This window comes from Triticum aestivum, chromosome 2D, assembly GCF_018294505.1.
Source record: "Triticum aestivum cultivar Chinese Spring chromosome 2D, IWGSC CS RefSeq v2.1, whole genome shotgun sequence".
Taxonomy (NCBI): Eukaryota; Viridiplantae; Streptophyta; class Magnoliopsida; order Poales; family Poaceae; genus Triticum; species Triticum aestivum.
Window position 1 is genome coordinate 133,943,850 of NC_057799.1, and position 17,498 is coordinate 133,961,347.

Genomic DNA, 17,498 nt, shown 5'->3' on the forward strand with positions numbered 1-17,498 from the left:
ATGTACAACACACCATTTTTTCAGTTTGTAGCTTCGAGCAACAAAGTGCCCATATGGTGGCATCAATCACTAGTTCTACTAATACCATTTGTAAAGAGTATCTACAACCGGACTTGGCAAATCCGACCCTTCAAACGCCCACGGACGCATCCGGCAAATTTCCAATCTCACAACCGGGCCATAGCATATCTCAAATCCATGCAAACCCATGCAACTACGTAAACGACGCTACATCGTCCGGCTATTATAACATATGCCATCGGACTACCAAAATTTGGCATGTTGGGCTATGGTGGAGAAGATCATCCAAAGCTGCCCTTGCACTTCCCGGCACCCTTGTCGTCCTTCTCGCGGAAGTACCGGTCGAAGATGGAGTAAGGATCCAGCCGGATCTACTCCATAGCATCCATGCCACAAGAACAATCAAACATGTCCTTAGAGGATTTCAATCTTGTTCTTGATAAGCTGGGACCAAGCAACAGTAATCTCCACCTTAGAGTCACAATCTCACATATACCTCGACTTATGTTGCAATATTTGGTCCTAAACGTGAGACGGCTTTGCCTAGCAATGGCACCAGACTGTGAGTAAGCTTGTAGGACAACTTGCAGGTTATGTCCCAGTTCTACAGAAACAACATGCCTTGACAGATCAACGTAACCAGCTGAGCCCATTGGCATTTCTCCATCAAAATCATGAGAATCAACCAACACAACATGCCTGGATAGGGGGTCCTTAACTTCCTGTGGTGGTGAGGAGCACATAATCCGACCGCCATATTCAAAAGGTGACGGCCACCCTTCAACAACACAGACACTCAAGATAGTAGCGTGGACGGTTTCTGTAAGTCGCTCAAAGCTTAACTCTACTGTGCAAAAGGAGTTGCTGAAGAGCGCCGTATCTAAACCTTCACGATAACCACCAGGGTAAGTCTCGAAGCGACTGATCAATGCTTTGTCACCAGACCATGTTGTGCCCTTTACTTTAAGTTGGATTTCGAAGTCAACATTGTCCACAGCCACAATAGCCCGAGACGGGCCAGTCAGGTGCAAAAAAGGATCCTGCAAGGATCATAATCGTCAGTATAGTTGAATGCAACAAACAACGACACTTGCAGGAAGAAGAAAAAGAAGGAGAAAATGAAGAACAAAATGGAAGACCGTATATTACCTCTAGAGTGAGTTCTTGGTAGTCTTCCCTTTGCCGAGAGAAGAGAATGTTACGGTTGTGATCTACGGCATCTCGGGCAGAGATGACCCCGTAGACATAGAGTGGCCACTTCAACTTTCCCTTTGTTTCAACAATCTTGACAGAGTAGATCTGCAAGGCGCTCACAGTGCTAGCAGTGTAGGGGATCAGTCCCAGCGTGCAATGTGTAAAGTGCATAGGACTCAATAAGGCTGCAGCACCAAATTAATCCAAGTGTTAGCCATGTTCCAACATGAATTACTTACTTATATGCAATGAATGAAGGAAGGAAGGACGGAAGGGAGGGGGGATCTGCTTGCATTGCCATTGTGGGAAGATGGATACGATGAGAAGGAATCAATGGGTGTTTAAGTTTACTTACTCATGTCTTCGAAGTCACTGCGGTCTCCCCATGCAGATTCCCAGCCTTTACGGCGTCTAGCAAACAACCTGTCCTCCATCTCCATCTCCTCTGCCTCGTCCTGATGTGAGACAGAGATCCAGTTTGGCGTGTCCTTATCATCCTGCTCCTGGACTTTGAGAAAGTTGGCTTCCATCTCTAATAGCTCCTTTTCAAATTGGTCAGCCATCGCTAAATCCTCCGGGGTCATCTTCCCCTCCTCCTCCTCTTCCTCAAATTCGAGCATCTTCAAATATTTGCGCATCTCCATGGTCATACCCCGCACTTCATGCTCCTCATCGGAATCCAGCACCATCACCACTGCCTTTGTGCTTGATTTGCTTTCGTTGCTTGATTTGCCTTGATTGTTTGAATTGCCCTCGTCCATCATCCTCGACGCATGCGTCTCCGTGCTTGATTGGCCTTCATCTGTCATGGGATCAATCATCTCCATGTACTCCTTGTTACTCTGGTTCTCATAAGAGTGGACAGTCGGCTGGTCGCAAAGGCCACTTACAGGATCCGCTGCCACGAAATGTTCATCCTCCTCATCAGTCATCTGGCCATCAGGACAGTAGGCAGCCATCTGCGGCGTTTCCATGTTTGATTTACAAAGGCCCGTTGTCCGATCTGTTACAGATGCATCCACATGTTGCTTGGTTCCCTGGTTCTCAAAACAGTGGGTGCTGGATTTGCCTTTGTCCTCCATGGTCCTCTGGTCCTCAACATTTTGGTCAGCCATCTTTTTATCTGCATTCGCGGTTGAATGTAATATATCCAGGGAGATCTTAGATAACCTCTGCGCCGCGTTTAACAGATCGAAGACCTTGTAATAGGAGATGACGGGGACACTGACTTTGGCCAGAATAGATGCCATTGATGCCATCTCGTCGCACAAGGCATCCGTCCGTTGCAATATGTAACTGAATAAGCAGTTTAGGCGATCCAACTTTTGGCATGCGATCTCGCTCCTCAGGGACGTGATCTTCCTCGCGATCTCAGGGTCGAATGGAAGAATGTCAGACTGCTTCTCCATGAGCAGGTTCACCAGGGATGCAATCTCCATCCTCAGGATCTCTGCTTCGGAAGGAACTTCCAGCTTCCGATCCATCTCCCGAGGCGTCCTCACCTCTACTCCCCCGCCGCCACCCGCCATCGATCTCTCTTCTCTTTCCTTTTTGGTTGAGATTGCTAACCAGGCTTGCCGCCTGGTATTCTCGCCGCCGCCGCCGCCGCCGCAGTCTCCGCCAAACTTAGGGTTTCTATGAGGAACGAACGGGGGCCGATGCTTTACGCTTAGGGCGCTGATAGGCGCCGGCGCGCCGGCGCAAATTTGAACCGGTCAGCGCGTACCCGTTCAATAGCAATTCTTTGTACCGTCAGATTTGGTCCCCTTTCTCCTTTCTTCTCTGATACATCATGTGGAAACAAAACAAAAAAGAGAATCTCCAGCACATCCTCGCCTCACTCATGCAGCCCACGATGGCCGCCCCTGCCGCTGACTTCGAAGCCCGGCCGGCTTGCCGTCCTCGCAGCACCGGTCCTCGCCGGATCCAAGCTTTTCCCCACTCTCTCTGGTTGGTGCTTTTCTTCACGGTTGAAGCTTTCCCCATGCCGATTATAGCAAAAATAAAATCAGCAACAAAAGCAAAACAAAAACTCCAGTAATCTATTGGAGCAAAACAATCAGCCTGATGTAGCAAAAAAAACACCGGTTCCAGCAAAAAACCAAAATTTGTTCTACCAAGAAAAAAAATAAAGGTTCCAGCAAAAACAATAAATAATCTCGCCGGTTCCATCTCTTCATAGGCTGGTTGAAGCAAAAATAATTGTTGGTTCCAGCAAAAAAAAGACCAATGCAGCAAAGACCCATGGTAGCCGGTGTCCGTCGCCGTCCCAACATCATCATAGCCTATGCAGCAAATTCAAATGCTAGTTCCATCAAAAACCAAAAGAGGTTCCAGCAAAAATCTGATGCATCAAAAAATCATGGCAGTGACGGCGCCACCATCCCGTCAATTGCAGCAAAATCAAAAGAAGGTTTCAGCAAAAAAAGAAGTTGTTCCAGCAAAAATCAATAGAGGTTCCAGCAAAAAATCGAACGAGGATGGTAACAAAAAAGAAAAAGGATTGTAGCAATAAAAATAGGTGGATCCAGCAAAAAACAACCTGGTTCCAGCAAAACCCCCGTTCCAGCACAAACTCGTCGCCACCATGCTTGATTGAAGCTTGGCCATGGCGACTAACGAACCACACAGAACTCTGGGTGGGGTGGGGATGAAGATACAGTCTGATGTGGATGGGGATGAGCAACGAAGGGATAACGATGCAGGTCACGAGCGGTGGCGGGCCCCCAACGGCCACGCGTTTTGATTGTGGGGAGATGGGCTAATCGTGACGCTTCAATCAGCAGTAGATGAACGACCCATGCGTGACCGGCGGAAGACTCGGCCGGCGTGGGGTATAAACGTTTCCCTTACGCTTATATTCATCTCACGCTCGACTCCGGCTCGGCCCGGCCCAGACAATCGAGACGGACACCGGCTCACTCGGATTTGCAAAGTGAGACAGTAACCAAACTCGGATTTGCCTAAAAAGTCAAAGCCAATTTTTTTTTTCTGTAGCCAATGCGGGTGGGGTGGGGAAGCTCCTGGCCAAATCACATTTCACGCTTAAACCAACTCTACTAACTCCCGTCCCTTTTCCAAAAAAAAAAACCCCTCTAATAGCTCCTTTTTTTTTGCGCTGGCCTCTAATAGCTCCCTTATCCACGAACAAACCAGTGATTGGATGGTTAGGATGGTATTGGTATCCCCGGCCCACCAGAGTTTAAGTCATACACTTGATATTGGTGCTCGCATTACTCCTGTATTTATTTCAGTCTTCCGACGATGTTCGTTCAGTAGGAGTAGACGTTTCCGTCGACTGCAAGACATCTGTGGTCACTTCGTAAAATCTCAAGATGCTATGCCGTCTCAATCTCTCAAAGGTCCTCACAGGGATAGGGGTGTACGTGTGTGTGCGCGTTTATAGAGATGAGTGTATGCTCATGTATGTGAACGACTTCGATTGTACCGTATTAAAAAAATAGCCCATGTATCCCCAAAAAATACCGTTTATCGGAAGTTGGGCAAAAAAAGCCTCCTTTCGTAAATCCAAATTTTTGTATGGGATCTCTTATGATCACCGCTATTGCCACTTACGTTTGTGGGAAGATGGTCTTCCCGTGTAATTTTGGCGGGTGAATAACCGCCTAAAACTTTACTAGAGGTGAGCCTTGTGCCGCGCCGGGGAGCCGAGCTGCCACACCGCTGTTCGTCGCCCTGTCGTGCAAGCCTGCAGCCTCCCCTGCCCGCGCCGCCGTGAGGCCGCCGTTGCTCAGTCTCCTACCTTGCCCCATGAGGTCGTGCTGCCACAAGGCCGACGCCAGGTCACGCCGCGACAAGGGCTCTCACCGCCAAGTCGCGCCACCGCCGCCGCTCTGCCCTGCCTCCTCTCCCCTGCGCCGCAAGGCCGAGTCGTCGCTAGGTCACGCCACCTCACTGCTCCGCAAGCCATTGACACATCGTCTCGCTAACTTGCGGGCACAACGTCATGTCACTAACTTGCGGCCCAACACCATTTAGTAAGAAATAGGGGGGAAAAGAATTTTAGGGGAATGAGCTTTATGAAAACTTCCTCTAATTTATACTGTCATCCCGTAAAACGACTTTAACGGGATGATTTTTACGGGAGCTATTGGAGTTGCTCTAAGGCGCCAAATAGAGGCCAAATTAGTATTTTTTGAGAATCTTTTTTTGAGAAATTTTTGATAATCCAATAGAGGACAAACTTTACAACGCGCACACCTCCCTTTTTGCTAGATCTAAGTGAGCTTGCAGGCCATTATATTTCCTCCCACCAATTTTTGGGGTTGGGTTTTATGTGGTTCTGTTTTCCCTAGTTTTTGCTTGGTGTTTTCGTCTTTTTGTTTATGTTTTTCTTTTTTTCATTTTAAAAATGCATGATATGTTCTTCAATCTTGTGATTTTTTTTGGAAACCGCATACTTTTCTTAATTTTCAGAAACATTTTCAAATCCATGAAATTTTCACTTTCATTTTTTTAATACATTAAAAATTTACAATTGGTAATTTATTTCAAATTCATAAATATTTTATAAATTTACAATTTTTATAAAATTATGAACATTTATAGATTCATAAAGTTAATTTAAAATCCATTATTCTTTAAGAAAAATATGAATATTTTATGAAATTGATGAATTTTTTTGAATTTGTGAACATTTTAAAATTTATAATCAATTTTAGAATTTGTGAAAAAACATGGAATAATTTAGATATCATGATTTTTTAAAATATAGTCTTTTCTCGAATTCATAAACTTTTTTCAATTCATGAAGTTTTTAAACTCTATAAAAAAGCATAGCTAGTTTTTTACAAGCCAGAGTTTTGTTTTCTCAAGTCTGAGCCAACGTAACGGGCGATGAGAGCGAGTAGATATTGGGCTGTGGCTCATTGTTTTATGCGCATAAGCAGCAACGTCAAATTCAGCGGGTGCCCCTATATCTCGCCTTCAGCAAGAATGCAGGAACCTTCGCTTAAGGCGAGACCGACATGAGCCGACCTAGGAGCGCCGGAGGCCACATGATATTTTCTGTTTTTTTTGTTTCTCTCTTGTTATTTGCTTTATTTTTGTAATTTATTTTACATTTTATAATATTATAAAAATATATATCATTAGAAATTGAACATTTAAAAAAAATTAAATGTGTATAAAGAAAACGTTTATCACGTATATGAAAAATGTATTTAAAAAATTATAAATTGTATAAAATAATTTGATCATGTATTTTTAAAAAGTTAATCAAGCATTTGAAAAAAATGTTGAAGAAGTGATTGAAAAATGTTAAGCAATCATTCGGAAAATATTAAATGTGTATGGAAAAAACGTTGACCATGTATTAAAAAATGATTAAACAAATATGATCATGTATATAAAAATGTTAATCAAGCACTTGAAAAATGTTGAACAAGCATTTTAAAAATGTTAAATATAGAAAAAATATTGACCATGTAGTAAAAACGATGAGAAAAATTCTCATGTATACAAAAATGTTAATCAAGCATTTGAAAAAAATGTAAACAAGTATTTTAAAAATATTAACAAAAATGAAGCATTTAGAAATGTTGTCCATGTTAGTGTTAATATTGCATTTAGAAATTGTTAATGAAGCATTTGAAAAATGTTAAATGTGCATAAGAAAATGTTGATCATGTATTAAAAAATGTTGATCTTGTATTTGAAAAATGTTAATCAAGCATTTGAAAGTGTGTATAGGAAAAATGTTGATCATGTATTAAAAAATTTTAATCAGGCATTACATTTTTAAATGTATATAGAAGAATGTTGACCATGTATTATTAAAATATTAAATTTGTATTTGAAAAATGTTAAACATGTATTAGAATAATGTTGTTGACATATACTCCCTCCTTTCCGGTTTATAATACTTATCTCAAAATTTTAGGTTTCCTGTTTTATAAGTCTCAATTTGATTGTTCTCTATCATATGTTCAGATTTTAAGGTGCATTAAATCATTGCACGTAAGGATTAAGTGAAAATTGACCAATGCATGTACTAATTGAGTGCATTAAATCATTGCAACTAATGCATTGGTAACAGAATTTTTTGAGAAAACGAGCGCATTAATTGAGTGCTTTTGCAAACTACAAAAAATATTCCACCACTCACCATCTACCTTGGTTGGTGAGATTTTTGAGTTGAATCCAATAAACCGAAAAGGAAGGAGTACAAAAAATGTAGAATGAAAACTAAAGAAACATACCAAAAAAATGAAAACCAAAGAAGAAACAAAAAAACCAAAGAAAAGAAGAAATAAAAAATGAATAAACAAGTGCAACAAGAATGAAAAACGGAGAAGAGAAAAGATAAGAAAGAACAAAAACCAAAAAAGGAAACAAAACTGGAGAAACCGGCTCAACTCACTTCAAGTACACCGTGCCCTTATACATGTCACAAATTATACCCTCGCGTGTTGGCTTGTAGCACTGGTTATCTTCGCGGCGACCATAGATAGATCCCTCCTGCTTCCCTTTTCCTGCCCTTTTCCCCATTAACTGTTTGCGAAAATGGGCCGACCCAGTAACAACCACAACCACGAAAAATCGACGTGACATTTTCTACGGACTCGCTTAATGCGAGATATAGACGCTACACAACTCAGCTCCTTAGGGTGTGTTTGGTAGCATGCAGGAGCCTGCATGTTCCCTGTTCGATCAACTTTTTGTTGTTTGATAGGATGCGCATGGCCTCCTCGGCCTGCATGAGCTCAGCCCAAACAGCCCTTTAGCCTGCACGAGGAGGGAACACCCCACAAGCGTGCGCTGTTGAGCATGTCTTGCTCGAACGCTCCCCTCAACCCACGTGTTCCCCCATGACCCAAGAGGCCCGCTAGGGTTACCTCTCCTCCTGATTTCATCTAGCTCGCGAGCTCCTTCCTCCTCCTCACGCACACCTAGCTGCGCGCCGCCACCTCCCCTTCTCCTCGATGGCAGCCTCCTCCGATGACTAACACCTTCGTTCAGTGTGCCTCCTACCCGTCTTCTTTGTGCCATGTGCCTCCTCCTCCGCCCCGTCCAAACTATTTCTTCCTTTTATATTTTTTTCACCTTTTTTAGTTTTTGTTTGTTTTTTGTCTATTTTCTTATTTATTTTGTTTCAAATTTTCTTTTCTTTGTAATTCATAGCGATTTTTCGAATTCATGAACAATTTTCAAATTTGCAAGTGTTTTAAAATTGTTGATGCTATCTGATTGCATTATTCTTCTTTGCCGAAATTATCTAGTTGATACTATATTAGAAATAGTCATGATAGGTAAACTTTCTTTTCTACATCAAGAACAATGTGTTGGCGATTTTTAAAATCAAATCAAATAACAAATGTTATTGGTTGTTTTGTTTGTATCAAGCTTCGACGTTTGGTTGACTGCTTATACCTTGTTCGAAACAACTATCATTTTCGTTTGTGTGACTTGGCAAAGGATGATTTGTTTTTCAAATTCATGAGAATTTTTGATAATTCATAAATCTTTTTTTCAAATTCATGAACCTTTTAAATTAGTGAATGTTTTTAAAAATTTATGAACATTTCTAAAATTCACAAAATTATTTGTAAATCCATGAACTTTTTTAAAATAGTATGAATAAATTTTTTTAACTTGTGAACTTTTAGAAAATTTATTAACAATTTTTGAATTCATGAAAAAATTATGAACAATTTTTTAATTTATGAACATTTTTTATCCCCGTGTCTTTTCTTCATTTGTTGCTTTTGAAAGAGGCTCACGGTGGAAAACTTATGGGACACTTTGGAAGAGACAAGACCTTCGCCATGCTCTCAAAGAATTACTTTTGGCCCAAGATGTTTCGCGATGTCTCGTGCTACACCAACCGGTGCTCTACATGTCGCAAAGCTAAGTCCACCGCTCGATCCCATGGTCTCTATATGCCACTTCCTATTCCATATCACCCATAAGAAGACATTAGTATGGATTTTGTGCTTGGTTTGACTAGAACTCGTAATGGCAAAGATTCGGTATTTGTTGTTGTGGACCATTTTTCTCTATGAGGGCACATTTCATTCCTTGCAACAAGATAGGCAATGCTTCACATGTTGCAACCTATTTTGTAGGGAAATCTTGAGGCATGGAGTGCCCAAGACAATTGTATCGGACCACGACGTCAAGTTCCTTAGCTACTTTTAGAAGACACTATGTGCCAAGCTCAGAATCAAGCTACTCTTCTCATCGGCATACCGTCTGCAAATCGACGGCCAAACGGAGGTCACTAACCGTACGCTATTGACCCTCCTTCGCATGTTGATCAAGAAGAACATCAAGGAGTGGGAGGAATGCTTAACCATCGCTGAGTCCGCCTACAATTGAGCAAGACATTCTACTACCGACAAGTCCCCCTTCGAGGTCGTCTACGGATTCAACCCATTGTCCCCATTGGACATTCTACCACTACCACTACAAGAGGGCATCAATATGGACGCGAGTGCACGAGCAAGCTACCTCAAGAAGGTGCATGAAGATACAAGAGACACCTTCGAGCACCAAGTACAACGCCTCGTGACCAAGATCAACATCAACAAGCACCCCATGGTGCTCAACCCCAGGGTTGTGTGGCTACACCTACGTAAAGAACGCTTCCCCAGCGAGCGCAAGTCCAAGCTTCTACCTCAAGCTGATGGACCTTTCAAGGTGCTAGCATGCTACAACAACAATGCCTACAAGATCGACATCCCACACGACAAGTACAACATGAGCGACATCTTCAATGTCAAGGATCCATCTCCCTTCATCTCCCCCCGGGGGGGGGGGGAGGGGGATATAACCCCACGGTGCAACCCGCTCAGGAGGGGTCGGGTTACGCTGTTTATGACTCAGCTATGAAGACTACGCAGGCCCAAGAAGCCAGGACGTGAAAGCCTGAAGGCGGCTTATGAGGCAGGCCGACTGAAGTCCCAAGACCCAGAGATGGCGCGTGACCCGGAGGTGTAAGCCGCCCAATGGTGACTTGCCTAGCAAGGCAAGGTGATTTAGAATCAGGATCGGTCATGGAGTATGACCGACTTGGACTCTTGTAAGCCCAGGGCCTCGACCTGTGTATATAAAGGTGAGTCCCTGCGGCGGGTTAAACTCAAGTTATAATCCATCGATAGCTAGGTTAAGCGATTCCGCTCCCTTGTAATCAATACTCGATCAATACAACACCAAGCAGGACGTAGGCTCTTACCTCAATCGTGAGGGGCCGAACCCGGGTAAACTCGTGTCTCTCGTCCCGCTCAACCCCTTTAAGCTAATCACCGTAGCCATGGCTTGCACGTAAGTCCTTTCACGAGGGCATCTGTCGTGACAAAACCACGACAATTGGCGCCCACCGTGGGGCTAGCGCACGGTGGTTTCGAGTTCTTGAAGGGCTCTTTCCCAGGGATCGAGGGATAGGCTGTTGGCAGGATGACTAAGAGTCTCCGTGACAAACTCTACATCGACGACGTCGGCTAGGGCCCTGAGGCCGACTCAATCGAGTACGGGTACTGTGTCCCCTTCGGCGGGATTCACGTCTTCATCGGCAAGATCAGTGGATCAGAGCCTGAACCGGACATCTGCACCAACATCATCGAGCCGGCACGGCGCGCGCAACCCGCCCAGGTTCAACCCGGCCGGAAGCACGTTTTTGTTGGTTTCGCGCAAGGCAAGGAGCTCGCAGAAGATTCTGTATCTGGAGGAGAGACTCTCATCTACTCAGGTGATGAGTCCTCGACCGGAGAGACGGAGTCGATTTATCAGCTTCCAGACGACGGGCTTGGGGGCTATTCCGATGGTGACAGTATTACGGACCCCTATGAGCCGTCTGCCGGGCTGCTATCTTCATGGCTGGCATAGGGCCGGCTCTCAATTCATTAACAGCTGTGGCTATGACATCAGGATCGACCGCTACTGCGGCAGCCGATCCTGGCAGCTCAGATAGGCCGCTGGCTCAGGTCTTATCAGATCTCTGGGGCACTCTGACAACTTTGCTAGCGACAGAGGTTACTGCGGCGAATCAAGCAGATCCCAATGCAGCGACTGTAAAGATTCAGGGGGAGATCACTAAGGCCCAGGAGGACATCAGTGCAGAGAATACCAGGATGGCAGCGGAACGGGCTCAGATCGTGGTTGAGTCGGAGCGCGTGAGGACAGAAGCTTGGCGTTTAAGTCTGGATCAGAATGCCTCTAACGCAGTTCTACGTAGGAGGCACCAGACCCGCCTACCTTTGCATTATGAGCCCATGAATCTATTTAACACGCCGGGGGCAGGTCCAAGCACTCCAATGCAAGGGTGAATCCTGAGTTAAACCCAGACACTACAAGAAAAATACACTTCCGTGATGATACGTGTTTGTCACAGTAAGTCGTATTTTTTCTCATGCATGTACATCCATGACGATTTTATGACAGAATCAAGATAGTCATACCTGTGCTGTCGTAGAGGTGTTCCATGACATTACCAAAAGTATCATCACGGAAGTGTCCACTTCCATGACGATAAATCGCGCGTCACAGAAGTGCTTTCGTCAAGGGTGACCGACACGTGGCATCCACCATAACGGAACGCCGTTAAGCTATCGGGTCCGGTTTTGGATCCGATAACCCGTTAACAGCCCGGACCAATGGGGATTTTCCACGTGTAAAATCATCATTGGCCGGAGGAAACACGTGTTGCCTCACCGTTGGGATAGATGTCATCCACTCATTGGACAGGAGGCGCCTATGATAGGTCGACACGTGGCACGGCCCAACAGTGGCCCATTCCGATGAAAAAGGCCGGCCCAGTAAAAATTAGCAGGCCGGCCCATATAAGGTCTACTTGTGTCAGGTCCATTTAAGCCCACAGCCCATACGAGATGTGCCAATTCGGCCCGTCAACGGCCCATTAAAGATTTTACACCATTGCAGCCCATCGTCAGTTCGAGCCCGTTAACAGCCCGCTATATATTTGGGCTCAATATCGGCCTGATGAGATTTCGGCCTGTTAACGGCCCATTCAATGGATGGGCCAATTTTCATGATGTACAACTTTCGACCTTTTAGCAACCCATTTAAATGTTGGGCTAATTTCCGGCCCGGTGTGTCTTTCAGCCTATTGACGACCCATAAATCAGTTGGGCCATTTGTAGTCGGACCTGAGTTTCGGCCTTTTAGTGACCCATTTAAGTGTTGGGCCAATTTCCGGCCCGGTGTGTCTTTCAGCCTGTTGACGGACCATAAATGAGTTGGGCCATTTGTAGTCGGGCCTGAGTTTTGGCCTTTTAATGGCCCATGCCCTTCATGGTCCAATACCAGCCCAGTTTTTCTTTCGGCCTGCTAAAGGCCCACAACACAGTTGGGCCATTTACAATACGACCTGACTTTCGGCCTCTTAGCGGCCAATGCTCTTCATGGTCTAGTACAAGCCTGCTGTCTCTTTCGGCCTGCTAAAGGCCCACAGTATAGTTGGGCCATATGTAGCCCGAACTTAGTAACGGCCTGTTAACAACCCGTGAAATCAATTGGGTCCACCTATTGCCCGCTTCGATGTCGGCCTGTTAACGACCCGGGAGTTAAGAGGGCCGACCATTAGCTTTCGGCCTGGTAACGGCCCATTAACTTAATGGGCCCACTAAAGTTCGTACATGTCTTTAGTCCAAATTAGATAATTTGAGCCCATTACGACGAGCAATTATGCACAGGACCAAAACCGATCAAGCAAAGGTACGGCATACAGGGAAAAACGTTGCACATCCAGCATATATTACAGGAAATTACATCCACTGGGCAATCAAAGATTGATGCCAGTGCAAATAAATGAACAGAACCTAACGATCTACAACGTCACAATCTGCAACCTCAGCATGGATGACGCCCATAAGCATGTGGGCAAGTCCTTGCTGCTTTGCTACACTGTCTCTGAAAACATTGATCAGTTGTTGTGTCGCACGACTCTGCACCTCTGATTCCTCCAGCATTTCCATCATTGCTTCAGCCATTAATTGGTTCACAAACATACATTTTTTCCATTGCATTCGAGACAGAGGATACTGAATAGATTCAGATGGCGATTTTGGCAGGCTTGTATTATTGATAGTGGAGAGTGTCTCGACCACTGCATCATAACATAAATTAGGAGGGGAACCAAACAGATTAATCATGAGTTATTGCCATATTACCTGGCCTAGATTTATTGGAAAGAAACAATGGGGTTGCCTTGCTGTTTTCAGAGTTTGTCTTCTTATCTTCAGCAGCCTGCACCAAATTAACACACTAGCATTGCTATCATTGGCCAAGTCAGATAATAGGAAAGCAACATTGGCACAACGAACGTTTGGGCAACTAGCCAACACCAAATTAACACAATATGGCACAACTATCATCAGCCAGGTAAGGTAATACGAAAGCAACATTGACACAATGAATGAATGGGCAACCAGAGCAGCACTACAATTCAGTAATGTGCATGATATGAGATAGTACACTCATGTAGCTCAGTATGCAAAACTACCAGACAGTTTTCTTTACAAAAATCAACATTGGCGCCTTTAACATTTTGCTACAACTAATTTCAGATCATATAAAGGTTGGATTCACGCCGATTAACAAAATACATGTTGATGTAAAAATATAGTGATATACAACAGGTACTTACATCAGCATTGGAGCACAGAGAATTCCCGCAAGATATTTTCCTCGAATACAATCCCAATGAAGGAAGTCTTCTATCATTTAACCTTATTTTCTAAAAGAGAGATGGGTAAGAAACATGTAGAAAATATTATCAGAATGCTATAAAATTTCATGATGCGAGGATACGCACACGCTTCTTAGAATGGAGTTGACATTCTTTTGCTGGACTGGAGCGGACTAGTTCTTTGGCCACTGGAATCTGCTTATTATCAGTAGGAGTTGGGTTTCTCTGTGCTGGAGCAGTATCTATGAAAAATGGAGTTGGTTTATTATCTCCTGGAGTTTGGCTTTTGCAAAGACCTGGTTTGTAACCCTTCAGATTCTAACATAGCCGTCTTCCCCTTGCATGCCTTATATAGAAGAATGGTGCTTCGATTATAAAACATGCTACAGCAGAGATGGAATAGGTACTGAAGAATAGAAATGCATGACATATTGACATGTATTCCCTCCATCCGGAAATAAATGGATGGGTCTAGGCGTATTTCAATTCTAGATACATCCTGTTTTATCCATTTCTGCGACATGTAATCCGGATGGAGGGAGTATGATGTAAGAGCTAGGGATACGATAGGACAACACTGAAAAAAAAACACTGAAAACCCACTGCAGAACCAAAGTATTCAAACCCACTGAAATGAGATAGTACACTCATGCAGCTCAGGATGCAAAACTACCAGGCAGTTTTCCTTACAAAAATCAACATTGTGGTCTTTAATCATACATTTTGCTACAACTAAATTTAGATCAGATAAAGGTTGGATTCAAGCCGATTAACAAAATACATGCTGATGTAAAAATATAGTGATATACAATAGGTACTTACATCTGCATTGGAGCACGGAGAATTCCTGCAAGAATCTTTCCTCACAGACGATACAAGTGCAGAAATTCTTCTATCTGTTAAGCTTATTTTCTAAAAGATAGATGAGTAAGAAACATGTAGAAAATATGATCAGCATGCTATAAAATTTCATGATTCAAGGATACGCACACGCTTCTTAGAATGGAGTTGACATATTTTTGCTGGACTGGAGCGGACTAGTTCTTTGGACACTGGAATCTGCTTATTATCAGTAGGAGTTGGGTTTCTCTGTGCTGGAGCAGTATCTATAAAAACTGGAGTTGGTTTATTATCTCCTGGCGTTTGGATCTTTTGCAAAGACATGGTTTGTAACCCTTCAGATTCTATCATAGTCGTCTTCCCCTTGCATGCCATGTATAGAAGAATGGTGCTTCAATTATAAAACATGCTACAGCAGAGAGATGGAATAGGTACTGAAGAATAGAAAGGCATGACATAGTGACATGTATTCCCTCCATCCGGAAATAAATGGATGGGTCTAGGCGTATTTCAGTTCTAGATACATCCTTTTTTATCCATTTCAGCAACATGTAATCTGGACAGAGGGAGTATGGTGTAAGAGATAGGGATACGACAGGACAACACAATAAAAAACACTAGTTGAATATAAAACTGTATGCTAGCGGAATACGTATAGAAAAAACTAAGGCAACATACACGTGTATGATTTGGAAACTAAGATGGCATTGCGACAGAGCACTAGAACAACACTTCAATGTAAAAAAACATGGTATGGTAGACAGATGAAGTACATACTGATGAATAACAATGCATAAGATATTCAGAAGCATGATGTCCAAATTAAGCAGATGGCATTGCGATAGAGTAGAATGACAGTACTTGAATTTGAAAACATGTTATCATGAATGGAATAGGTAATGAAAAACAGGAAGGCATGACATATTTACATGCATGATGAGCATGCTAAGCACATGGCATTGCAACAGAGTAGATACACTCCTGGACATTATATGCATGTTGTACCCATATCACGGGCCAAGTTAGAGCAAGGACCTTGTGGGGTGAAGAGGATTCAACATCTTTCTGCAAGTCTTTTGAAGAACTGCCTTTACATGTTCCATCATATTGGGTATCATTGACATCAAGCTTATTGGCCTTTACATTGCTCCATGAGGTTCTTGTGGATATATCAGTGTGTGAAATTATATCTGACATGCATAGAAGACAACTAGTAGTTAGATTTATGTAATGAGTGCTTGTAGGAGACGACATAAATAGTAGGACTGGGGTTAACTAGCAACAACAGGTCTCAAAAAACTAAAGGGAGAACACAGATGAAAGCTACAGAATATGTATCGTTTGCACTCGAGATTAACTAGATGTCACACAAAAGTATTAAAGAACAACATAGGTAATACTAGAAGTGGTATAATACTATAATCACCAGCCTGTGGGATAGCATTGGCTGATGGATGATAACTATGGAACAACGTTACCTAAAGAACAAGTATCTTAGCTGAACTATGGAACAACGTTAACTCCTGAACAAGACCCGTAAGAGATCAACATGAATATATAGTGAAATGTGATAATCCATTTTCCATGCTTAGATGAATAACAAAGCCATAAATGTTGCACACAAGTAAGATGAGGGTACAACCTATCTGGCCGCCATCCATAGGAGTGAGCATCATGTGCTGACTTGTCGATGGCCCTGCAGTTGTTGTAGCTGTCCATGTCGGGCACGCGCATTCGATGCAGGGAACTGTTGAGTGGGGACTATAGCACCCTTCTGGTGTATGCTTCCCTTGTTGGAGCAGCTGCGGTGAGTCGGAACACGGTGTGGCTGAAGATGCAGATAACACATAATGTTAAGAATGACACATCTCTTTGATCCGAAGAAATACACTAAGAGATCAACAACAAGGTACGAGAGTGGTCAAACATCTGTTGACTGAAGACTAAATTGGGGTCACATGATTTTATTTTATTTTGGTACTGTCCAATCTACGCCGGATGGCTTGATGGCCGTCTTGTGCCTCCCGGCTGACACTGTTAGGAATCTTCCCCGAAGAGCCAGCAACCAACGGCAGAGCAGCCTGCCTCCGCCGTCCGTGGCCCCGGCCAAAACCCCGCTCCCTGCCCCACCGCATTGTCGTGGTTGCACCGCCCCCGGGCCAATCCACAAAGACTCCCCGTCATCCAGATCCAGCGGCGGCAGTACCTTCAACCCACGCAACTCTAAGATAGCCATCTAAGAGCTGCTTCCATGGCGAACTTGCGGCCCTGCACCCTTACGTTAGACACCAGCCAACCGGCAGCCTAGGAGCTCCGCCGCCTCGAGGGGTGCTGCTTCCCATTGTGAATCGATTGGCCCAAAATAAAAATTCAGACAACTGACGCCTAAATAAAGTGATTTGAGATGAGGGTGCGACCTATCTGGCGGCATGGTGAAGTAGGCAGGTCCAGTTGCCGAGTCGGTGAGGCCGGCGCGGTTGCGGTGGCCACCGGCGGCAGGGAAACAGTGATGTCGCGACGGTCGACGGCTACGGGGAAGCAGCGCCGGGACTCTGGACTGATCCGAAGTTGGAGCCACTCCGGCACCGTGAACAATGGCGGGGGTGAATCGGCTCCAGTATGGTTCACGCGGCCGTCGTCGAGGCAACTCCAGCAACACGGAGTAAGAGGCACACGGCCCAGTGCACGATGACAAATGGACAGCGTCTCCGGCATTAGGGAGGAGGGCGGCTGTGAAATTGGTGCGGTGGGGGGCGCCATGGAGGAGGGGCTGAGG

The 17,498-nt window shown here is 44.2% G+C and overlaps 1 protein-coding gene across 1 annotated transcript; it reads right to left on the reverse strand.

Moving 5' to 3' along the window:
• Positions 1-302: 302 nt before the first annotated feature.
• On the reverse strand, positions 303-3,996 carry LOC123055719 (uncharacterized). The gene is made up of 4 exons (XM_044479615.1): positions 1,571-3,996; positions 1,171-1,400; positions 870-1,061; positions 303-392 (listed from the first exon to the last, which is right to left on the reverse strand). Exons 1-4 carry the CDS (start codon positions 2,742-2,744, stop codon positions 303-305), a joined length of 1,686 nt encoding a protein of 561 aa, XP_044335550.1. The 5' UTR covers positions 2,745-3,996.
• Positions 3,997-17,498: the final 13,502 nt, after the last annotated feature.